Here is a 25,394-nt window from a genome sequence, read left to right on the forward strand (position 1 = left end):
GCAGGATCCTGGGAACTGCCCCTCTTTCCACAGGTTGGGCCTTTTCTTTGCAGCAAGCTGAGTGCCATGTTGCATTTCTGATCTGCGTGGTCTGTAACAAAAACACTTGCTTTCATTAAATCCGAGCAGCTGTTTGGTTGGATTTTATTTGTTGCTTGCATGTTTCAGTACTGATACTTTTTGTCCATACAAGTATGCCTGTGTTATAGCTAGTTGGATGGCATACCAGCCTCACAAACTTCAGCTTTTTTGTTACATGGTGAAATTGTCATCTAAAACATTTAAAATGAAATTACTGTTCTATCTTGCAGCATGTATTCTTGATATCTTATTAGAAAAGGGGGTATGAGAACACGTCCTCTGTACTGTTGCGAACATAGAAAAGCCATGGTACAACTATCCCGCATTTCACTACCTCGGCTTGCTGTTTTCTGTTCCTTGTTCTTTTTTCTCCTGTAGTTTCTCTTCCATTTTTCTCAAAAGAGCAGCCTGAAAATATATAATCTTGCTTCCAAATGTATTCTAAAACAGGTGCCTCTCAGAGGATAGCACACTCATACTGACTTTAGTAGTACTTATTTCCTCTGCTGGTGAAGGTTTCAATGGCTGTCAGAAGTGTAACAATTAAAAGGTTGGAGCGATGCTGTTTGAAGTGGAAGTACTGTCATGTGCTCCTGAACATTTAAGAATTTTTCTCTTGGAGTTGGGTGGCCTAGTGAGTACTAGTGTCTACTGCTGTACCTGCGCCAATTGTATTTTTCTTAGAATCATAGAATAGTTTGGGTTGGAAGGGACCTTTAAAGGTCATCTAGTCCAACCCCCCTGCAATGAGCAGGGACATCTTCAACTAGATCAGGTTGCTCAGAGCCCCGTCCAACCTGACCTTGAACGTTTCCAGGGATGGGGCATCCACCACCTCTCTGGGCAACCTGTTCCAGTGCTTCACCACCATCACTGTAAAAAATTTCTTCCTTATATCTAGTCTAAATCTACCCTCTTTTAGTGTAAAACCATTCCCCCTTGTCCCGTTGCAATAGGCCCTGCTAAAAAAGCTTGTCCACATCTTTCTTATAAGCCCCCTTTAAGTATTGAAAGGCTGCAATAAGGTCTCCCTGAAGCCTTCTCTCCAGGCTGAATAACCCCAACTCTCAGCCTTTCTTCATGAGAGGTGTTCCACCCCCCCCGATCATTTTCATGGCCCTCCTCTGGACCCGCTCCAACAGGTCCATGTCTTTCTTATGCTGAGGGCTCCAGAGCTGGACGCAGTGCTCCAGGTGGGGTCTCACCAGAGCAGAGTAGAGGGGCAGAATCCCCTCCCTCGACCTGCTGGCCACGCTTCTTTTGATGCAGCCCAGGATACGGTTGGCCTTCTGGGCTGTGAGCGCACATTGACGGCTCATGTCCAGCTTTTCATCCACCAGTACCCCCAAGTCCTTCTCGGCAGGGCTGCTCTCAATCCCTTCATCCCCCAGCCTGTATTGATACTGGGGGTTGCCCTGACCCAGGTGCAGGACCTTGCACTTGGCCTTGTTAAACCTCATGAAGTTCACATGGACCCACTTCTCCAGCTTGTCCAGGTCCCTCTAGATGGCATTCCATCCCTCAGGCATGTCAGCCACACCACTCAGCTTGGTGTCATCTGCAAACTTGCTGAGGGTGCACTCGATCCCACTGTCTATGTCATTGATGAAGATGTTAAACAGTACTGGTCCCAGTACAGACCCCTGCGGGACACCACTCATCACCGATAGCCATCTGGACATTGAGCCATTGACCACTACCCTCTGGATGTGACCATCCAACCAATTCCTTGTCCGCTGGACAGTCCACCCATCAAATCCATACCTCTCCAGTTTAGAGAGAAGGATGTTGTGGGGGACCATGTCAAATGCCTTACAGAAGTCCAGATAGACAACATCTGTAGCTCTTCCCATGTCCACTGATGTAGTCACTCCATCATAGAAGGCCACTAGGTTAGTCAGGCAGGACTTGCCCTTGGTGAAGCCATGCTGGCTGTCTCAAATCACCTCCCTGTCCTCCATGTGCCTTAGCATAGCTTTCCAGGAGGATCTGTTCCATGATCTTCCCAGCCACAGAGGTGAGACTGACTGGCCTGTAGTTCCCCGGGTCTTCCTTTTTTCCCTTTTTAAAAATGGGGGTTATGTTTCCCCTTTTCCAGTCAGTGGGAACTTCACCAGATTGGCATGACTTCTCAAATACGATGGATAGTGGCTTAGCAACTTCATCCACCAGTTCCCTCAGGACTCGTGGATGCATCTCATCAGGTCCCATGGACTTGTGCACCTTCAGGTTCCTTAGATGGTCTCAAAACTGGTCTCCTACAGTGGGCGGCTCTTCATTCTCCCAGTCCCTGCCTTTGCCTTCTGTGGCTTGGGCGGTGAGGCTTGAGTACTTGCCAGTGAAGGCTGAGGCAAAAAAGTCATTGAGTACCTCAGCCTTCTCCATATCCCAGGTAACCAGGTCTCCCGTTTCCCTCTGGAGAGGGCCCTCATTTTCCCTAGTCTTCCTTTTATCACCGACGTACCTACAGAAACTTTTCTTGTTGCCCTTGATGTCCCTGGCCAGATTTAAGTCTATCAGGGCTTTAGCTTTCCTAACCTGATCCCTGGCTGCTCGGACAGTTTCTCTGTATTCCTCCCAGGCTACCTGTCCTTGCTTCCACCCTCTGTAGGCTTCCTTTTTGTGTTGGAGTTTGTCCAGGAGCTCCTTGTTCATCCAGGCAGGCCTCCTGGCGTTTTTGCCTGACTTCCTCTTTGTTGGGATGCATTGCTCCTGAGCTTGGAGGAGGTGATCCTTGAATATTAACCAGCTTTCTTGGGCCCCTCTTCCCTCCAGGGCTTTATCCCATGGTACACTGCCAAGCAGATCCCTGAAGAGGCCAAAGTCTGCTCTCCTGAAGTCCAGTGTAGTGAGCTTGCTGTGCGGCTTCCTCGGTGCCCTAAAGATCTTGAACTCCACCATTTCATGGTCACTGCAGCCAAGGCTGCCCTTGAGCTTCACATTCCCCACCAGCCCCTCCTTGTTGGTGAGAACAAGGTCCAGCATAGCACCTCTCCTCGTTGGCTCCTTTATCACTTGGAGAAGGAAGTTATCATCAACGCATTCCAGAAACCTCCGGGATTGCTTATGCCCTGCTGTGTTGTCCCTCATGGTTGAAGTCCCCCATGAGGACCAGGGCTTGTGGACGTGAGGCTGCTCCTATCTGTCTATAGAAGGCCTCATCCGCTCGGTCTTCCTGGTTGGGTGGCCTGTAGCAGACCCCCGCTGTAATGTCACCTGTCCCTGCCCTCCCTTTAATCCTGACCCATAAGCTCTCAGTCAGCTCCTCATCCATCCCCAGGCAGAGCTTTTCCTTCTGAGAAAGAACTGTTCATGCGAGGTGGGTATCCTGGCTGTACCGTGGCTGAACTGGTGAACTCTGTCTTTTCACCATCTCACAAAATTTCTTCTCAGTTGCCCTTACTTGTGGTTTCTCATGGCTTGCAGCCAAAGGTGGGCTGCTAGCCTCTTGCCAGCTTTCCTGACCCTCTGATTTAGAGCTAACTATGAGCTTGTATGACAATTTGGATAGCTGAGCTACCAGTGCCTTCCTGCAGAGGGATTCTGATTCAGTCATCCCATCGTGCCTGGTCTTTAAATCTGAATCTGAGATTTCCTTTAATGGGGAAACTGTGTTGGTCTTCAGTCTTACTTGAGAGCCTTTTTTTTGTAGTTCAAATGGAAAATCCTCATGTGTCCTCACCAGGCTGGGCTTGTGATATTTGTCCCCCCAGTTATTTGTAATTTTAAGTCAGTTATTCAGCAATTGACAAACCAAACTAGAATATAATGACATGAAAAGCTGGGGCTTTTTTGGTATCCAAAAGTCCATGTGATACCAGGCCACAGGGTAATGACCATACCACCTTTTGGGGGCAGAGGGTGTGTATGTGTGTGTTCAGACTGTAGAGAAGAGGCTTTGATGGAAGCAGTTAGTGGACAGAGGTGGCAGCTTACAACATCACTTTGGTTTGCACGCACAGATTTCCCAAGGCTTTTTGCTCAGACCAAGTATGCTGGTTTTTTGGTTGTTTTTTTTTTTTTTCCCCTTTTGGCTCACTGGGACTTGTTTTAAATTCTTATCATCCTAGAAACTGAATGTATTTAACTTACCTTTCAGGACATCTTAGGCCCCCAGAGTATGTTTGATCTGGCTTTTTAATTCAGTAAAGCTCAGCTGATTTCTCACTTACTAAAGGCTGTGAAGCAACTTTGTAGCTGATTATGTAAAAGCAGAATGAAACAACTTCACAGGAATCCCATTCACGTCTATTTGAACTTTTAAAGTAACCTCAAATTTTATTCAGTTAGGTTCAGATGGAGAAGCTTGCTCAGTCTCTTGAAAGCTCCAGTATCTGCTAAGCCCTGAAAAGAAAGGTAAAATTGATCATATTTAAGTGTGAAGTAGCAAGCAATATTCATCTGCCCTAAAATGTGTGAATCCAGACTCATTAGGCTGTCTGTGACCTGGAACAATTCTGATTTTTGGAATGCTGCAAACGTGGGGGGAAAAAAAAATAATCTCTTGCCTGCAGGCTAGTTATAGGTGTTAAAAACTCTCAGGGGCACAGCGTGTTGCTGGTCCATTTTAAGGCAGATGTAAATGTCACAGCTGTCTTATAAAACCTTCCTAGCCTTCTCTTAGCTTGCCTGGTGTTAAAGTTAATAAAAGGCTAGAACATCCATCCTATGTTCACAAAAATTATTTCTTTAGCAGACAATGACATTGTAAGACAAAGACAATAAAGGATTTTTTTAACTGTTACTGGAACATCTAAGGTTTGATGCCAGATGGTGGCGTGGGGATCTAATACAGAACTGACCCTTGGGATTTTGCACTTAACGTTTCCCTGTGTCTAGTCCTAGTCTATTAGAAACTGAAATCTAGCTGGTGCATCAGAAAGCTTGTTCATGGAAATGTAACTGAAATGTACACTTTAATATGCATGCTGCACTACACACAATAGATAGCATAACTGGTTTACTTGCGGAGTTGTATCAATCAACCGTGAAATTTTGGGGTTTGGGGGTGAAGGAAGGGAGGATAATATATACTTGGCATTTAGGAAACTTCTTTCCCAGGTATAGAAATATTCATAGCTGAGGATCTCCACTGAAAATATCTTGTCATTAATCTTTGAAAGTTACAGTCAATGAAAGTGTGGTTTGTTTCATAGAATCACTTAGGTTGGAAAACACCTTTAAGAACATAAAGTCAAACCATTAACCTAGCACTGCCAAGTCCACCACTAAACCATGTCCCTACACGTCTTTTAAATACCTTCAGGGATGGTGACTCAACCACTTCCCTGGGCAGCCTGTTCCAGTGCTTGACAACCCCTTTTGGGGAAGAAATTTTTCCTCATATCCAATCTAAACCTCCCCTGGTGCAACTTGAGGCCGTTTCCTCTTGTCCTATCACTTGTTACGTGGGAAAAGAGACCGACCCCCACCTCGCTACAGCCTCCTTTCAGGTAGTTGTAGAGAGCGATGAGGTCTCCCCTCAGCCTCCTTTTCTCCAGGCTAAACAACCCCAGGTCCCTCGGCTGCTCCTCATAAGACTTTTTCTCCAGACCCTTCACCAGCTTCATTGCTCTTCTTTGGATGCGCTCTAGCACCTCGACGTCCTTCTTGTAGTGAGGGGCCCAAAACTGAACACAGTATTCAAGGTGCGGCCTCACCAGTGCCGAGTACAGGGGCACGATCACTTCCCTACTCCTGCTGGCCACACTATTGCTGATACAGGCCAGGATGCCATTGGCCTTCTTGGCCACCTGGGCACACTGCCGGCTCATGTTCAGCTGTCAGCCAGCACCCTCGGGTCCTTTTCCGACAGGCAGCTTTCCAGCCACTCTTCCCCAAGCCTGTAGTGCTGCATGGGGTGGTTGTGGCCGAAGTGCAGGACCCGGCACTTGGCCTTGTTGAACCTCATACAGTTGGCCTCGGCCCATCGTTCCAGCCTGTCCAGGTCCCTCTGCAGAGCCTTCCTACCCTCGAGCAGATCAACACTCCTGCCCAACTTGGTGTCGTCTGCAAACTTACTGAGGGTGCACTCGATCCCCTCGTCCAGATCATTGATAAAGATATTAAACAGAACTGGCCCCAAAACTGAGCGCTGGGAACACCACTTGTGACTGGCTGCCAACTGGATTTAACTCCGTTCACCACAACTCTCTGGGCCCGGCCATCCAGCCATTTTTTTACCCAGCGAAGAGTACGCCCATCCAAGCCATGAGCAGCCAGTTTCTCCAGGAGAATGCTATGGGAAACGGTGTCAAGGGCTTTACTAAAGTCTATGTAGACCACATCCACAGCCTTTCCCTCATCCACTAAGCGGGTCACCTTGTCATAGAAGCAGATCAGGTTAGTCAAGCAGGACCTGCCTTTCATAAACCCATGCTGGCTGGGCCTGATCACCTGGTTGTCCTGTACGTGCCGCGTGATGGCACTCAAGATGATCTGCTCCATAACCTTCCCTGGCACCGAGGTCAGACTGACAGGCCTGTAGTTCCCCAGATCCTCCTTCTGGCCCTTCTTGTAGGTAGGCGTCACATTTGCTAACCTTGTAGCAGTAGCAGTAAAGTAGTTCCACTGGATTCAAAGTCTCATAGATATATAATCAGTTTGTGCTGTGGACAAACCCAGACAGAAAGCCAATGCAGTTTATGAAACAGCATTGTATAACATTGTGCAGTGCTTTTCAGCTAGATTTGTCACAGTTTTCATGTGCAATGTATGGTTTAAATTGTGAAATGCTACAGACTGTGAAACTTGTACACTGAAAAAATGAATGCTGCCTGTTATTAAAAAGTAATATCCATTTCTTTTACCTGAAAGTCCAAGAGCCTGTGTTTGAAGAAATAAGTAAAGGTTATCAACCTCTTAAATCCTAGACTGCGAGTTTTGCACATTTGAAGAAACAGCAGCAGGCCAGTCTTGCCTCTTAAAATCCTCAATTGGTTGGTTATAATAAATAATAAATACCATGTTTCAGGACCCTCTTAGACCTTACAGAATGTTAGTGTGTTGTCTTGAGCTCTCAAACTTTCCTTGTTTGACTCTCTTGTCTCACCTCAGTATCTTCGTGGTTATCTATGTCACTGTATAACAGAAAAGATATTGTAGATGTGCAGGGAACGCTATCTTCTAATTCTCAGTTTCAGAAATGGCATATCATTGTCAGACAGCTCAGGCAGTACAAATTTATCATCTTTATTATCCAATTCACTAGTTTTGAAATAACTTTCAGAGTTAAACGCTTTGATGTTAAAATACTCTGTTCATCTAAAAAAGCCAAGCTATATCAGGATTTGCATGTCCCACTTAATTTGATCATAGTTTCTGGTTTGGGACGTGTATCTTATTTTGTTTTTTATCTTTGAAATGTAAAGCTATTCCTATTTTTGTGAAGTTTGCCAATAACTGCTTTATCAGCCCTTGTTTAAGCGCTACTTCATGCTTTAACATGGAAGTTTCACTGAAATGTTAGGCTTAAGGTAAGTGTTCAAAATGGTAAACTATAGCTCTAATTTGCACTGTATACATTTATAAAATTTCTGGATTATTCATGCATTGTATTTTGGGGTGGGGGAGCAAATGAACCATCAGATTTGTTTCTTATGTCCCAGTAAAATAGGTCTAAGAACATGCTTGTGAATCTGGTACACTCTTATTTGAGGGACTAAATACAGATCAGACAATTCCATCAAAGGTGTACTTGCATTTCTACTTATTGCTGAGGGAATTCTGCATTCCTTTCAAATTACAAATAAAATGGACTACCAAAAATTTAAATGTTTGTCTTGCTAATGTTTTTGTGGTAGCTTTCCTTGAATTGCCCTTCTGATTGCTGTATTCTGCTTTTGTTTAGTTTCTGATCATTAAATTGTGATGATCTAAAATGAGTCATCTGTATGCTTGCAGAAAAGTCTCTTTTAGCTGGCACAAATTCTTTGGTAATGTTCAAAATAGACTTTTTTCCTAGTGCATTATAAGATTTTACTTACAAACCAGAAAACACCATGTATGGCAAAGCTTAATGTGTTCCAGCTGTACAGAAACACTTTCTGCTGTCTGCTTTTACAGGTCCGATTTGTGAAGAATGTGACTTCCTGGAAGGAAATGAAACCAGGATTTTACCATGGACATATATCTTATTTGGACTTTGCAAAGTATGTTACCCTTGGATTTATCTGTTGAGTACCATAGTAGTTTAAATTGCTTGCATCCAGCTGGGATATTAGTGCCCTCTAGTGATAAAAGTCTGGCAACTGCAGTTTTGAAAAATTCACACACTGAAATTCCTATCGTGAGCAATATTTGGGTTTGATTTTCCCAGTTTTCTCTTGTCTTTTTGCATGATAAAACGTAGCCAAGTCTCATTTCAAAACTATTTATATGCTAGGTTTAGTATTCCTTGTCTGAATTACAAGCTTGTTATACTGAAAATCCTGGCTCTTCTCTGGAACACTGGCGGTTCTGCCCTAGGATTGGCTTCCCATTCTGGGAAGTTTCAGATACCTGTTGTAGTGGTTTAACTCCAGCCGGCAACTAAGTACCAGGCAGCTGCTCGCTCACTCCCCCGTGGTGGGATGGGGGAGAGAATCGGAAGAGTAAAAGTGAGAAAACTCGTGGGTTAAGATAAAGACAGTTTAATAGGTAAAGCAAAAGCCGCGTGTGCAAGCAAAGCAAAACAAGGCATTCATTCACCCCTTCCCATCGGCAGGCAGGTGTTCAGCCATCTCCAGGAAAGCAGGGCTCCATCACGCCTAACGGTGACTTGGGAAGACAAACCCTATTGCTCTGAATGTCCCCCCCTTCCTTCCTCTTCCCCCAGCTTTCTATGCTGAGCATGACGCCATATGGTGTGGGATATCCCTTGGGTCAGTTGGGGTCAGCTGTCCCGACTGTGTCCCCTCCCAACTCCTTATGCCCCCCCAGCCTGCTCGCTGGTGGGGTGGGGTGAGAGGCAGAAACGGCCTTGACTCTGTGTCAGCACTGCTCAGCAGGAACGAAAACATCCCTGTGTTACCAACACTGTTCTCAGCACAAATCTGAAACACAGCCCCACACTAGCTACTGTGAAGAAAATTAACTCTATCCCCGCCAAAACCAGCACACCTGTTCTCAAATATGTTTCATATAACAAGTAATACCACCTGCCTCTTAAGTTATGTAGTTCTTCTCTATCAGAGTATCCCTTTACAGTTTATCAGAATATTAAAAGTTATATTTTAAAGCAGTTTTCTGGCCTATAGTAATTTGACTTGCTGTAAAAAGCATTGAAATAATTCTTGTGGAGTTAAATCCTGCTACTTCTAAAATTAATTTAAAAGAAAATGAGGTAAAAATTCTCCCAGTGACTTCAAAGGTTCAGGATCATATCTGTATTCCCACTTCCATGTGTGTCTTTTCTTGTCCTATTTTTGCTTCTGGATCTAAAGCAGTGATCCTCAGTAGCTCAGTCTTGTGAAACCTCCCCTTGAACTGGCAAGTCAGTTTTGCTTAAGATGCTTACTAGGCAGTGCTTCATCTTGCACTTGCAGCACACGGAAGATGGTTTAAAATTAAAAGTGGATTTTTCAGATCTCAGCATATTCGACTGCACAAACAATAGTAACCACTACTTTTACCTCTTGCTGCTGGTCAATCCTCAGTAATGCTCTGTTTCTGTGTATTAAAACATCTATTTAATGAAATGAGTTTTTTCTATGTAAGAATTTCTTTTGTTTAGTCATTGCTTTTAATTATTCATTCTGTTATGTACACTGATTCTAGCTTTTTATTACAAAGCATGAGAAGGGGAAGTGAGAGCTTCATTGATTCCCAGTACAGTATATTATGTAATAGAAAACGCTGAAAGCTACAGTAGTAGCTGGAAATTACCAATGGCACCAAGTAAAAGCTTGAAGTTTACAGAAACGTAACAGGGAAGAAGTTTTAATTGCAAATCAATCAATAAAATAAAATGGTATCAAATTTCATTAGCTTCCTTTCTGCCTTTTTAAAGTTAAAATGCTGCAACATTAATAAACCCTTGAACTGAATAACAGATTTCTGGAACAGCAAAGGTGAATGTTACTTTATACGTTACTCACTTCATAAAGCTGAAAATATTTTCAGATAGTGGAACTTTTAAAACTAAAATAACTATTTTACATCTAGAAAGCATTTAAGCAATTTCACGGATTTCTTTCATCTGCATCTTCCCTCCAGGGCTGTGTTATCCTTGTGTTTGTTGTTTGTTATCCTCTCACCTAAATGATTTATTTTTTTCCCCACAACAGCTTGCTATGTCATACTTTGGGTTTTCATTATTAAAATAATATCTTGAATACTCTGGTTGTGCTTGGCAAGGCCCACACTTTTAAGGCTGTGAGGTATGTTCTTGTAGTGAATGTTCTTGTAGTTGAGAAGTGTAAAATATTTCAGAAAAGTCTATGCCTGCTTATATGCAGACATCAGACTTAGGTCCACTGTCAAATATCAGAAGTACCTCTTAAATTATGCTGAAGCTTAAAGTACTGGATTCAATCAATGTCTTACAGTATTGAGGACAGGTTATCATAACCCATCCATTTAGAAATTACAGTAATAAAAGTTTATTTTTTTTTCCCCTCTCTTTTTTTTTTAATTTCTGATCCACCCTTATTCCCTATTTTCTCTGGTAAACGGTTGGAAAAAAAGTTCTTTGACAATGCAATTGCCAAATCATTATTATTATTAATAAAGTTACAATAGTAAGTGGCTTATGTTATCGTAACTGAAGCTAGTTTTGCGAGGTCATGTGAAAATCCATGTGAATGTACAATCCAGCACAAACATTTCCAAGGGCTCTGACACCTTCATTTAACCCACAGATGCGTATTATTGATTAAGGCTGCTACTGTATCAAAATCGTTTGTTCTACAGCCTTCTACGGCACTTGCAGTAGCGCCTGTAGAAGGGAACACACGTGCACGTCTCGGGCACTTCAGTGGACCTGAAAGAGGGTGCAGTTCAAAGTCTGGACTTTGCATCAAAACAGTTGAAACGTTCACACACTCCTATTCTGCGGACTTTGGGGAGTAAGAGCTGGCACACAGACAGATGTCAGCGGTGCCGCCTTTAACTGCTACAGTCTGATTCATTGGTACTCTACTGGCAACATCTGAAGAATCAATTGCTCTTTCCGTAGCCTTTAACAATTTCTGTATCTGTGGTGCTGGCCTTTTGCCAAAATAATGCCTTTTAATTGTTTTTTTTTTCCTACCTTCCTCTTTTCTGCTGCTTATTCTATGTTTCTGTTCTTCAGCTTTTCAACTTAAGACTCCTCATATGAGCAGTATCTGGTGTTATAATTTACAGAGTACCACTTTAACAATAATGGTACTGCATCTTAAAACTACGAGTGCTCTCTATTTTAGCCAAGCTAGGAGGCTTGAGTGGCCCTCTGTCAATGCAGAACACTTTGCCAGTTTGCATGGGAACAGAAGCGAATTTTTTTTTTCCAGCTCCTAGCTTTACTTCAGGGCACTTGACATACTTGCAGTTTCCATTGTGATATAACCTCTTTAATGTTTGGATACCATATTTATTTGCCACAGTAACGTCTCAAATGGAAAAGAAAATAAAACTGAGAAATCTATCGTAAAAGCTGTCGTGAACGTAGATCATTGAAAGGCAGCATTTGCACAAAACAATTTTGGTGGTTTAAATCTTTCTCATGTGTCCCATGAGCTTTCCACCTCATTTCATCAAGCTTCCTGTTTGTACCACAGTAAATCAAAATTTGCTTAGGGTAAATGTCTAAGGAAAAATTTTCTATCTTTAGATAGAGAAGTTAATATGGTTACAGGTCTTAGGCTTATATTTAATAAGCATAGCCATATGGATTCAACCCAGGTAATGGATGGGCTCTGAGCTCTGTCTTCCTTCTGTTAGAGTTCACGTCTCTGACAACTGGAGAGCTGCCAGGAAAACCACTTGCAGCATTGCATAGCACGGTTCAGGAGGGAACTCAATATCAAACCTCCTTGTACGTATTATAGACACTGGCTACTAGACCAGTTAAGGCATTTCTAGAGTCAGGATGGTTGTATAAACATTTTTAGTATGTATTGTGTGAGAATATTTCAGTTTTGTTTGTTTCTCTAATAAAAAAACCTACTATCACAATCCTAGGAAAACTGAAATTGAACTGACTTTCACATCGACGTAACGCACTGGATATGAGGATGAGAGGAAGTGATCACTAAACTTCCTCTCACCATCATCATCTCTGTATATAGATTTCAGTTGTATCAATAGAGACAGGCTTTTAAGTATTAGATGAGAAGCTTTGATTTGGCCTTTAAAGACATTTTTTCCTCTTTTACTTTAGATTTGGTGTTAAAAAGAAACCAATTTACATAAATGTCATAAGAGATCCTATAGAACGACTAGTTTCTTATTATTACTTTCTGCGCTTTGGAGATGATTACAGACCAGGGCTACGGAGGCGAAAACAGGGGGATAAAAAGGTAAAGTGCACTTTATTATATATGTTGTTCTTACTAAAGTTAATGTGAAAACAATTTTAAAAATGTCTTGCTAAAAGCTGAATAGTTCTTTTATCAGCCTTGGTGATGATGGTGGCTTTGTAAGTTATATTCTCCCCGACGTGTCTGTACTGGACCAGAGTGTAACATTAAGTATGTTCTCTGTAACCTTATAAATTTACTTGACGTTGCAATTTGTTAAAAAAAATTAAATGAAAAAATGTTTTCAGGTATCCAGAGTTGTAAGTATCAAGTTAAGCATATCCTCCTGTGTAAGATATCTACATCTCTTCTTGTTGAAGACTGAGATACACGTTTTTTACCGAAAGCTGTTGAACTGCTGATGCTTTGGCTTTGATGTGTTTTTTTTTTTTTTATAATTAGCAACCCAATTTACTTTTTTTTTTAATGTAAGTATTGCAATGGAATTATATAAAGACTCTGCTTGAAAACTATGGAGTATGAATCATACATTTCTATATTTCCTCCATCTGTCTTAGGTGGCTACAGGAGTAGTTCAGGTTACCATATTCAAACCTTGATTACTAATACAGTTTCAGAATGGCAACATCATTTAGGCTCCATAATATATTTATTCCAGAAAGAATTTATACATCCACTGTCAAGTTTTGCAGTAAGACATTTGTTGGAGCATGTTGCTTTGGACTTTTCTTAAATGAGGAAGAAAAGTAGGGTATTAAGTATATGAATATAGCTTATAAAACTATAGTTAGAACAGTGTTGAAGCTTTTATAAAATGTAAGGGGGGTTTGTACTTTACATAGCCAAACACTTTTTAAAATTTCAGTGGCGATATTTTCTTAAACTGATGAAATTTTTCTGTAATGTTGACAATTTAGTGTAGCACTGTGCGAATACCAAGAGACATGGAAAAAATAGCGAAGCAAAAATCACACTGAATACAGCTTAGTCTATAAACACCATAACAACTAATAAATGTGACTAACCATTTTGTGTGCTCCCCCCATCCAAATAGTGTTTTTTAAATATTGGGAACAGACCATTCCTCTTTTCTCTCCAGTTGATAACTAACTGCTCCTCTGTCATTTAGGTTTTGGCGCCATCTTCTGCCACTGCATTTCAGTTTATCCAAACATCCTACAGCATAGGTAGAGGAAAGCTTCGAGCAGAACAAATTAAAATTAAGCTTAAAAAATGTATCTTCACAGAACTGGGTACAGAGATGATTTGGTGATATGGTATCATAAAGGCATTTTTAAAAAAGAGATAGGATCTCATCTTTTGTAACCTACCCTGTTCCTTTTCATGAGGAGGATGATTTGGCTATGGAATTCCTTCCTGGTGGAGATCAATGAGTTGGAAAGCTGAGCATGCTATGAAGTCCAACCTGTTTATAGAACTTAATACTTACTAAAAAGAGTGACATTTAATAGTGTTGTTTTAGTTTTGAATTATAATCAGAACAGCCTTGTTAGGTAGTCACTGGGAAACATGAAGCCAACATCCCTAATGCTTCTGCTTGGTAGACTGCACTGTAAGCTCTGATTTGCTGGAAGAGGTTGAAATGCATTCCTATTTATAATGTTTGTAATGTATTGCATTAATAATTTTACGTTTTTCTATTAAAGATGCTTTATTTCCTTTTGTCACTATCATACCACTTTATTTAGGTCTGAGATTTAGTAGTTGCCATACAGATTTAACTTGTCCTGTAAGCATCTCTAGTTCATTTCATAGAATCATAGAATCATTAAGGGTTGGAAAAGACCTCTAAGATCATCGAGTCCAACCGTCAACCCAACCCCACCACCCACTAAACCATGTCCCTAAGCGCCTTATCTACACATCTTTTAAATTCTTCCAGGGATGGGGACTCAACCACTTCCCTGGGCATTTCACTCCATTTGAAGTGAAAATTATTTGCTATGCCAAGTTTTAGGGTTTCTTTCATTTAAATCAGGTAATACTATTTTTCCATGGCGTTCCCAAGAAAACTGTACATATATAGATGGTGTCAGTTTTACATACATTAGATATAAAATTCAGTAAGCTCAACAACGGATTGACCCAATCGCAGTGTCTATAACACTGGTATCTATTCTAATCTGTGTTATTGTAGATTCACTAAGAGCTGTTCAAATGAAAAGTAGGGAGGGTCAAAAATGCAATCTTTCTAATGGAAGTCAATTGTTCCTTTATTAAGTGGAAAGTAATCTCAACGTACTTTACACCCTCGCCCGCTCCCAGTCCATACCACAGCATTTATATGGAAAGAGTTCTTCATTCATTTTCTTTCTATATCCCTGTGCTTCCAAAGTCACAGATAGCTTGGCTCCAGAAACAGTCTGTAAAGACAAGTGTTTCTTATAATAAAATCTGTGGATGGAGTAGTCAGGGTACGTATGTAAGAGGAAGTGGGGAAGGAGGCATGTCCTATTTCGTCTTACTTAGAAAATTACTTGCTTGCCTTTGCGTATTAACTATAAAATAACCTGCAGATATAAGCAAAGAAGTCTTTCTTTTGACAGATGCCAGTTCATATTTAGTATATACATTCATAAGTTAGGAGGTGCGTTTAAGCAATTTAGTTCTTAGGTAATGCTGATGTTATAAAGTACTCATCATAGATCAGTGCAGAATTCCTCTAGAGAACTATGCTGGAGAGAGCATACCAATGTCTTGTTTTCCTAGTTAAGCTGAATCTTTATCTGTAATATGTGACATGTACAAGCTATTCCAAACTCAAAGTGCAATGTGGACCAAGACACCACAGGTTAATCCCTGCTTTGGCCTGGCATCAGTAAGTTTTTCAGATTGTCTCAGGAACTTCACCTCAAAATAGAAGCAAAGGACGTTGTTCTTGTTCTAACACCGAATAATTAAGCAACTGTATTTTTACATAGTTGTTTTGAACAGAAACTTGTAATTATACAGAAGAAACAGTCTAAAAAGTTGTCTATATGATCACTTATTTGTCATTAAATAATTTTTTAAAAATCTATCCTAGATACCTGGCTTATATCTTGATTCGAAATATAAATACTTACTTTATGGCGACTGGGTAAAATATTTACAAATTCTTTCCAATGCTAATGGAGTTCTTATTGTAACTGTGTTACTGCAGTTGAAATTCTGTGTTGCTACAGCTGACTATCCATGTAGAGGGATGCTGCATGGAATATTCTGTTATGCAGTGAACAACTTGCTTTCACTTCTGATTGCCAAAAACAAATTGGCCTCTGAAATGGCAGTTATTTGTCATAATGTTTAAAATATAATAGAACGTTTTTTAATCTAAAGCACAAAATGCACAGTGTTCTATGATATAAAGATCCAGCTGCTCCAGTATCACACAGATCCTGATGGCATTGACGCTGTATCTTTAGTGACTTCTTTTGTCACTTTTTTGCTTGTTTTGACATACAGCCTTTATCAAGGTTATATCAAAGGTATATCAAATGTATCAGGTAAGATCAAATTATTCATTAGTTCTAATCATAAAAAACTGTCCAAATACTATTTTAATTGAGACAAATAGGTCCTCCTAATAACACTGTGAAAGCAAGACTTGAAAAAATTGCTTTCTTTTTTTTTTCTTTCACATGGTATCCTGTGTTTTTCTGTCCCCACTACATTTAGCAACTAACCAGGTTGAGATGTTTGATACATATGCTAGAGTTTAAAGCTCAGCTCAATTTTGTCTTTGTTCCAGACCTTTGATGAATGTGTGGCAGCTGGAGGTTCAGACTGTGCTCCAGAGAAACTTTGGCTTCAAATTCCATTCTTCTGTGGCCACAGCTCCGAATGCTGGTAGGGAGATAAATGTAGCTTAAGTTGTTAGTCAAGTATATCAGCACTGAAATCTAAACTTAACAAATTTGAATATGTAGCACAGTTGGGGAAAGTGTGAGGGACGGGACAGAATGAAGCAGCAGGGACTTTAGTAATGTATTTTCTTTTGAAGATGCATTTTAGTGAAACAGTCTTGCAGTTCTGTAAACAAGCAATATGTTAGGATACAGTATCAGCAGTGCTATGAGGGAAGACGGATGTTTTCAATTTTAAAAATAATTTTTGTAGATTTGGAGTCTTGACATTTTTCTCTTATGTCAGGCTACAATATCTGTCTTTCTGAATGAAGATGTTGTGTTCAAGCCTCTAGAGTTTCTGGGGAGAATTAAATAATTGAGATCAGGAGAAATTTATCTTCTTGAACCTTTACCAAACATCCAGTAGTCAATGCTACTTAGTAGAAACCGAAACAAAAGCAAATAGTGTCCATCTGTCAATGCAGCATGTTTTCTAACAATGGCACAGACTTTAAAAAACTCTTTAGCAAACTAAAAAAAAAAAAAAAAAAAAAAAAAGAAAAAGGACATAGATGATTTGAAGGATTCTGAGTGAAATCAAGAGCAATTATTTGTCAAAGGTACTGTTCATCCAAACATAAGCAAAGTAAATGGCCACTTGGGAGCTCCTCTTTCAGTGCCTGTTGGTCAGACCTATCTACACCTGGGCCAGGGGGAGCAGCAGAGAAAGAAAGAACTCTGAGCCTATCTTTTCACCCTGTCTGGAGCTATAAAAAGGAGGAAAAAATGTCGGTTTAATTTCTGTCTGTGGTTCAGTAGGGAAGTCCTCCCATTAAGTGCAATGACTTTCTAGTTCAGAATTATGCTTGTAGGATGCAAAAGGGAAGGTGTGTTCTTACCACAACCATTTGTGGTTTCTAATGTGAAACTGAAGACTGAGTATTGACATTGAGAAAATGTAAATCCTCCAAAAATTGCATTAATAGAGACAGTAACCATATACACACATGGGTTTTTTTGTGGATGAGTTATTAGTCAAAATAACTAGAGTCAAATTTTTAGATAAGAACACAGATGAGAGAAACTGGAAAGGGAAATGAAGTTAGGAATGGTTATAACTTGAAATGGGTCTTGCCTTTCCTACACTAATGTCCTGTTATGAACTAATCTCCATCTAGGGACCAAGGATTGTTGGCTGACATCAGAACTTGCTGTAATTGTTCTCTGTCATTTTAGGAATGTGGGAAGCAGATGGGCTTTGGAACAAGCCAAATACAATCTGATTAATGAATACTTCCTAGTGGGAGTTACTGAAGAGCTTGAAGACTTTATCATGTTATTGGAGGCAGCTTTGCCCCGGTTCTTCAGGGGTGCTACAGAGCTGTACCGGACAGGTATTTAAATGGTTGACTTCCATGGATTCTGTGGATTTTTCATCCTCTTATCACTTTTTTTAATGTAAATTCTTTAGACTTAGATGAATAGTTTTGAGTCTTTGCCAGGTTTGCCTCTCAGTTGTCTGATGTTCCTACAGAAGAGACAAACTCTTTAAAAGACTCTCAGTACAAATTTTTGAGGGCAGTCCAAGTATCTTCCCGCCTTACGCAAATTGTAAGTATTTAAGGTTGGGGTAAAGGCAGTTGTGTAGGTATACCACACTTAAAAAATTGTGCCATGTGTTTATCAGAACAGTGTGGAAAGGTCTCGCAGGGGCTTCAGTTTTGTAAAATGGCTGGTAGTGGCAGATTTCCATTTCCTCAGAAGCCCTGCTGAAATTAACTGTGCTTGATGCAACCTGGTTGGCTGTGCAAAAAGGCCCAAGGGATACAAAGGCCCAAGTACATGTTTGTCTTCCTGGGGTTGTAATAAGACATTTGTTATATAACTAGTAGCTCATTTTCTAGGAGCTGGCCATGCAACTTATGATGAAGAAAAGGTCCATCTTAGCAGGGCTTCTGTCTGCAAATAGAGGGAGAAAAGGGTCTGATGTATAGAGCCTAGATGTGTAGTATTAACAAGTTTATTATAAAGCAACAGATAGCACTTCTTAGGGAAAATGCTGTCGTCATTTTGGTCATCGTTGTCTCACGAAAGGAATCTCTTTCTTTGCAGTTTGTAAAATTCTTAACATTTGATACCAGATTAACATCTAAATAATTAATTTTGAAAGACCAATCTTGCTCCAAGTACATTATGTAGAGTAATCGTGTTCCTTAAATGAAGTGTTCATTCCCTGGGTTTATTAGACTAAGGAGAAAGAATTGAAAGTACTGATGCAAAATTCATTAACATTTAGTGAGAGAGACTGCAATTTTCCTACCCGGCAAGTTATGTTAATAAATTCTGGATTAAATTCTGACACTTCTAGTGCAGTTTATCAACATGCTGAGAGTATAAAACTCTGTAAATAAAAGGACTGTAAACATTTTTTAATCACGTGAACTTTAAAGTGAAGTTATTGCTTTCATTTTGCATTTAGGAAAGAAGTCTCATCTTAGGAAAACAACTGAGAAAAAACTTCCCACAAAAGAAACTATTGCCAAGCTACAACAGTCTGAAATCTGGAAAATGGAGAATGAGTTCTATGAATTTGCACTGGAGCAATTTCAGTTTGTCAGAGCACATGCAGTTCGGGAAAAAGATGGAGAATTGTATATTCTGGCTCAAAACTTTTTCTATGAAAAGATTTACCCTAAATCAAACTAAGAACACTATACTGTTAGATTTATGGACCTAAATCTTTGGTCACATCGTCATCTTAGTCCTCAGCCATGGAAACTAGATTGCTTGTAGACCTCCAAGACGTTTCCTTATAGATCTGAGAAAAGTGGGCTGTGGATCACCTCCAGGGCGTTGGATACCGGCTAATTATGTTGGTAATCCAGAAGGAAAGGCTTCATTTCTTTTATCTAACTAATACTTTCAGTGGGAGATAATATCCTTTACCTGAAGAAATCTACACTTTAATTCGGAGCAATTAATACACAGCAGTTCTAGTTGAAAATATAAACAAACAAAAAATGCTTCTGTTGATGCTCTTTTTAATTTTCAGAGCAATTTATTTTCATTTATACTTCTGTGAAGAAGAAATCATTTTTCCCAGCTTTCAACATGGAAATTTTGGTTGTATACAATATGAGTAGTGTTAATAACTGGTTGACATCTGTGCTTTGTTTTTCTGAATCATGTCACATGATATTAATTGGGATGGTTAATCATGTTCTGCTGAGAAATGCTGCTGCTGCTGAAATTGCCCATATTTATATATGTGGTTTTATTAAAAAATTACAACTAATCATTAGTATTAAAACATCATTTCCACGTTAATACTGTAAAAAGTTAAAGAATCAGAGCAGTGGGGTTCTTGTTTTGTTTTTTATCCCCACCGCCACTGGCTGAGGTTGGGAAAACTACAAAGAAAGTTGGTATTGTCTGCAGTTCTAGTTGGTCCTTACACAGTGGTATAAAAATCGTAAATTCGCTATTAAGTTTCTCCATGGATTCTTTGTAATAATTGTAAACTGAGGTATTGGTGAATCCATATTATGACTCCATTAGTGAGCTGTGGTATGGTTAGGGTTTTCCTACTACTTCGATACTTTTACCTGTAGAATATTTTTACTAAGGTGCTTTATAACGTGTTTTAAAGCATTGCATTTACAAAAGGAGTAAAATGCTGTAAATACTGCTTATTTTATGTATTTGGACCAAAAGGTTTAAAGTAACTAGTTTAAAGTGGGGTTTTTGCACCAGTTCTGTTATGTGTGAAGTGAAAAACATCACATCTGCTTCCTGGTTGAGTTAACTGTTGGACATTGCTGAAAGGCACTTCAGTGACCTCTCTGACTTCAATACCAGAATGTTGTCCAGGGATTCTCTTTACAGAAATGTAGTCTTCATCCTTTTATTATGGTAAGAGGAAAAGAAGAAAAATGTCACGTGTAGTCCGGTTGAGAAAGATGCAGTGAACTTGATTGACATAATTGTATTTCTGTAACTGCCTTATGTGACTATTGTAAATTTGTGAGTTGCCATTATTAACCATGTGAAACACCTGGTAGATGAAGTAAATTGAAATTTGAGAACAGATGTTTGGGGCCACTGCGTTATAGCAAATGGCAGTGGAGAACTACAAGAATTTGTTTCCTATTGAATTTTCCTAAAGATCTGAGTATTTACACGTCTTACACCTGCCTTTTCTTAAAGTGCTTTTCACAGGCTTTAATGGGGGAAGGCACCGAGGAGACAAAGTAAGGAATGGTGGTAAAGGTTTAAATTGCTAAGGGGTGATGCTGAAAGCTTAGTTTAAAATTACCAAGTGGAGTTTCTTTAACCAGCTTGTTCTTGTAATGAAAACAAAGGAAATGGAAAATGGTCTGTGAACTGGGTGTCTGCAGCCAAAAGCAACAGCCCAATTACAGAGAGGATGATGAGAGACTATCGCGTACATCTTGCATTTTCTTTGTTTTCTTGGATTTTTCCCTTTGAATGTTAAAAATAGATCTCTCTCTGTTCTTCCCAAATAATCAGGGAAGTTCCCTCTGATAGCTTACCATTTATATAGCATGAACCATGCATAAGATTTCCTGTTCTAGTTCTTGGCTATTGACGTCATTAATAATGCCAGCATGTTTGGGAATAGGATGTGTTAGTTCACACATGAAGACATGTTTCCTAGCTAAAGAAAGGAACTGAGGAGTCGCACACAAGAAGTAGCTAATGGAGATCTAAAAATTTCCATAACAAAGCAGTAACTTTTTTGAAAGAAAATGAATACTTAGAATCCCAGGAAAGATTATCCACTCAATGATAGTTTTATGTTAGATATTATTTTGACTGTGTTGTTTTCCTTAGAATAACTCGGATCAGTTTACCTTCTTGAGTCTCCTTCAGAATTTTCAGAAGAGCACCTCTAAGAGAGCAGGAGAGTTTACTGAGTGAAAACATAAAATATCGATCGAAGTAATGAAATAGGTGTGTAGACAAATGCTTCTGTATTGACAAGAAAAAAATAGGCAAAACTTCTACTGATTCCAGTAGGGTCTACAAAAAACTCTTCTATTCTGTAAGCAATTTTAGAAATTTCTTTTTTTTCCTTCCAGGATTTAGAATTCCTTAATTATGAGTCTTCAGTAACAAAAATAATAGAACAATGCAATTCCTTTTACTTTTAAAAGAGCAATATATTTTTCATAGTTCATATAAGAAAACACATTTTATTTAATCAGATATCACTTCCTGTTCTTTGCTGTGAACTGACAGGGTTGAGACAAACAAGAATTTTAGGAATATTTTTTAAAAATGCTAGCTACAATTGGAGAGGTATTAATTCCAGACGTACTCTGAAAATGTTATTGTCTGTGGAACACAGAAGGAATCAAGGCTCTCTACTTTTATATCTAGCGCAACCATTAAGTCAACTGTGAACTTTTTAGAATCCTTTGAATTCAGAACTATCAAACTTGGATTTGCTAAAAGACAGTTTAGGAAAAGGAGCTTTACGGATTTTTAATAAACTGCTCTTTTCATCTTCTATTCAGAAATGGAAACAATCCAAATTGTTGGTATTAAAAATATTTTACAGTATGTAAACAGAATGTATCTTGTGTATTTTCCCTTAATGACTTATAGTGAAAAGCAGCAATACGTGGATTTTTATTGTTGCAGGTTGTATGATCAGTAAACTTACTATGCAGCCTCCTGAACATGGATCTTTTAACTGAAGTCACTGTAGTCTCTGCACAGGAGCGAGATTGGCTTTTTGCAGCGCTAAGTTTGTTTGAAAGGTACTGAAATGCTCATATATATATATATATATATATATAGTTGAGAGTAGGTTTTGTTACGCTGTTCTGTACTTTTTGTACAAAATTAATGCCCCGATTTTGCGCAAAACTGTAGCCCTGTTGAAACTCTTGATGTCAGCGTAATGGCGCTAGGTCCAGCTGCGCTGGTAACTACATAACCATAACCACAGCATGTCTGGAGCACTTGGGATACACTGGGCAGCGTCGACAGGAGAGCAACAGTGGTTTTAGCTCCTTCCCGTAATAATTCTGCAGCCATGCAACAAGAATTCCACTCTTACTTTGTTAGTGCATCTATAAGCAGACACAAGGCTAGGGTGCAGAATGTCCTACGTGCATATTCCCACTTGCTCTGGGTTGATTTTCAAGCAGCCTGTCTATTAATGGTACGCTGAGCATGGCTTCATTTTCGAACAGGCATGAAAATTTATAGCTATACAATACGGGAGAGGAAGAAGCAGCCCATCCTGGTCATTTCAAATGCCTTTTCTGGGTACTTAGTTTTTCTGAAGATACTTAGCTATTTTTACTTTCCAGGAATAAACATTTGCTTATTTATGGTCTCAGAGCAGTTCTATTTTATATCAGGGAAAATTCAGTTATTTTCTGTTACAATTCTGTGAAAATTTTCCATTAAGCTTACCTGGCGTTGCTAAACGTGTGTATGACAAAAGGTATATGGATGACGCTGTCCGAACTGTGCTGCTTAAGCAGTCGGTGGAAAAGCCTGATTCAAGTGCACTGCCAATTTAGCTCTTCAAAATTGGAGCATATTTTATGACTACTAGAGATTAAGCTTAAGGAAACTGTAAGGCTGCTTAGTTGCACGGATGCTTCCTTTACTGTAAGCCTGTGCAACTCCGTAACCTTTGCAGCAGTATTTATAGAAAGAGCCCTCTTCCCGAGACTTTTCTGGAGCATAATTATAAATGTTCATACACTTGTACTGTCTGATATTTACATCAGCAGCTTTCTGTAGCTTCTGCAAAAAGAGACAGGTTTGTGAGCATTTCTAAAGCAGTACTGAATGTAATTTTGAAAAACATGGATTGTGCTTCATGACTTCTTTCTGTTTAAACACACACACAGCTAAATAGTGCCTTTTTTCCTCACAATCCATGTTGAAGACGCTCGCTCCCACTCACCCTCCGTAAATTGATTCGTTTGTGCAATACTATTCCAACTTGAAACCATTTTGTCACAGCTGTTTGAGAAATAATCTCCATTTTTCCCTACTATGCTGCCAGCTTTCTGTTGTTGAAGTGTTTCAGTTGATTACCTAATGCAAATGCTATAAAATAAAACACCCAGTGGGAAGGGGAAAGAAAAGAAGTCTGGTGTCCTGTCTTAATATTTGCATGTCACATTCACATTAAATGCTCTTTTTCTAGAAGATGTTGTTACGCGGTACTGTGAACTTCATTTGCAGCTATTGTGATTTTGGAGGGGAGGGGCGAGCTGGGATGTAGCTCGTCTGTAATAATTTCATATAGCTATAACCAAATATATTTATAGGCCTTTAGAATTCGCATTGGGCTTTCTGGCCAGAAATGTAATAAATTTGCGGAGGGTATACACTGCGCTGAAAGTATCAATGAAAGGTTCTTAATATTAAACCCGAGATTTGTAAGAATAGAAAACTGGGATTAAAGCAGTGCATTGATACGTACGTGCTTCCCTGCCTGAGGGAACAGATGACCTGACCGATTACTGTGGTACTGGAAGATGCTCAGTTACTGCAGTGATGAGAACGGTATAAAAACTTGAGTAGAAGTGTCGCTGGCACTTGTAAGCAAGCACTTAAAACAAGAAGATACAGTGAGCATGGGTACGCTACTCTGTTTAGGATTTCTGACGCGTTCTGTAACCACTGCTCTGTAAACATTCCTAGCTGCGTGCACTATGGCGCTGAACAGTCATCTGACCCAGCCAAGTTTCTTAATGCGATAGTTCCTAAATACTTAGTTGTCAGCCTTGATGATTCAGAACCATCATGCAGTTACTCAGCAACTTCCACTTGAGGATTTTGATGGCTTTTAAATCCCCCTTTCGTTGCAAGCAGACTTTTCCTTACTTCCGTCAGTGGAAGTGATAGGTGTAATTGTGCATGGGAAACAAAAGTCTCTCTGCTTATATCAGCCAGGGGGAAGTGGAGGGAAATATTGCCTATGTAAAGGTACGGGACTTCCTAAGGTCACTGCACCTCTTTCTGAAACGATGTAGTAAACAATGACAGCCAAAAAAAGTTGCAATACAAAAATGCTTTCTTTAAAATGACAGTAGCTTCTCCTGCGAAAGAGAGAATGACTGTAGTGTTACAGATATGTGTTAGGTACTGGTTGAACGTGTTTTTTACTGATGCTGCCATTTGCACAGGTAATTAATCTCATCCGTTGGAATTCATGGGAGGGGAGTGAAAGAAGGGAAAGGGGTTTTTTGTTCAAAGCTAGATTTTTTTTTCCCCAGGTCCTGTATTTTCATTTTATTTATTGTTTGAATCTTGCATTTGATTTCAGTATAATTTCCTTACTTCTTAATAAAATACAAGAAGTTGCTAGTGAATGTCAAAGCAATGTCCAGATGTTTTCTTCAAGCACAAGTCCCCTGCTATGACCTCCCCCCGGCTTCATTACCACATAACGCAGATGTGGTAACTTTCAATAAGAGCTAATTTAAAGGACTAATAATACTCTTTATTAAAAAAAACCTCTACAAAGAACACCTGTGGCCTAAAAATGAAGGCTTTGAGACCTTTCACCTTGTCATAATAACCAACTGCATCCTCATAAAAATGGAAAATACTGTGATAAACATTCTCTGCCCTTTTTCTGCACGTTTACAAGGCTGGTCCTGAATCCACTCTCAGATTTGCTGCACACAGACATTAACTTCTCACAATAAACACGACTGTCAAAATAATTGCACAAAGAACAACTACCAATCTTCCTATTGAAAAAAAAACCCAAACAAAAAACAGATTAAAATGGTGATTCATGGGAGTTGCGGTTATAGTTCAAGTACACAGGTAATGCACTCCTCTAATGCTTTAAGAATGGTTCGCTACCTTGCTGTATATGTGCATGTGGTGTTTCACCCTGCTATTGATACAAGCTCCTCTGTGTTTTTCAACTAAAAAAGCATTGTATTTCAAACATAAATTCAGTATTAATAAGGAAGAACACTGTTCTATTTTGAGAGAGAAACATACCTAATTTGGT

The 25,394-nt window shown here is 39.7% G+C and overlaps 1 protein-coding gene across 1 annotated transcript in view; it reads left to right on the plus strand.

Moving 5' to 3' along the window:
* Nucleotides 1–20,556, plus strand: part of HS2ST1 (heparan sulfate 2-O-sulfotransferase 1) — an 89,277-nt gene extending 68,721 nt beyond the window's left edge. The window contains exons 3-7 of the mRNA XM_076340555.1: nucleotides 8,146–8,231; nucleotides 12,422–12,560; nucleotides 16,273–16,370; nucleotides 17,606–17,763; nucleotides 18,849–20,556. Coding sequence (XP_076196670.1) covers nucleotides 8,146–8,231; nucleotides 12,422–12,560; nucleotides 16,273–16,370; nucleotides 17,606–17,763; nucleotides 18,849–19,075 — 708 coding nt within the window. The 3' untranslated portion in view covers nucleotides 19,076–20,556. The remainder of the gene's footprint in view (nucleotides 1–8,145; nucleotides 8,232–12,421; nucleotides 12,561–16,272; nucleotides 16,371–17,605; nucleotides 17,764–18,848) is intronic.
* Nucleotides 20,557–25,394: the final 4,838 nt, after the last annotated feature.

This window comes from Aptenodytes patagonicus, chromosome 5 (assembly GCF_965638725.1).
Source record: "Aptenodytes patagonicus chromosome 5, bAptPat1.pri.cur, whole genome shotgun sequence".
Lineage (NCBI taxonomy): Eukaryota > Metazoa > Chordata > Aves > Sphenisciformes > Spheniscidae > Aptenodytes > Aptenodytes patagonicus.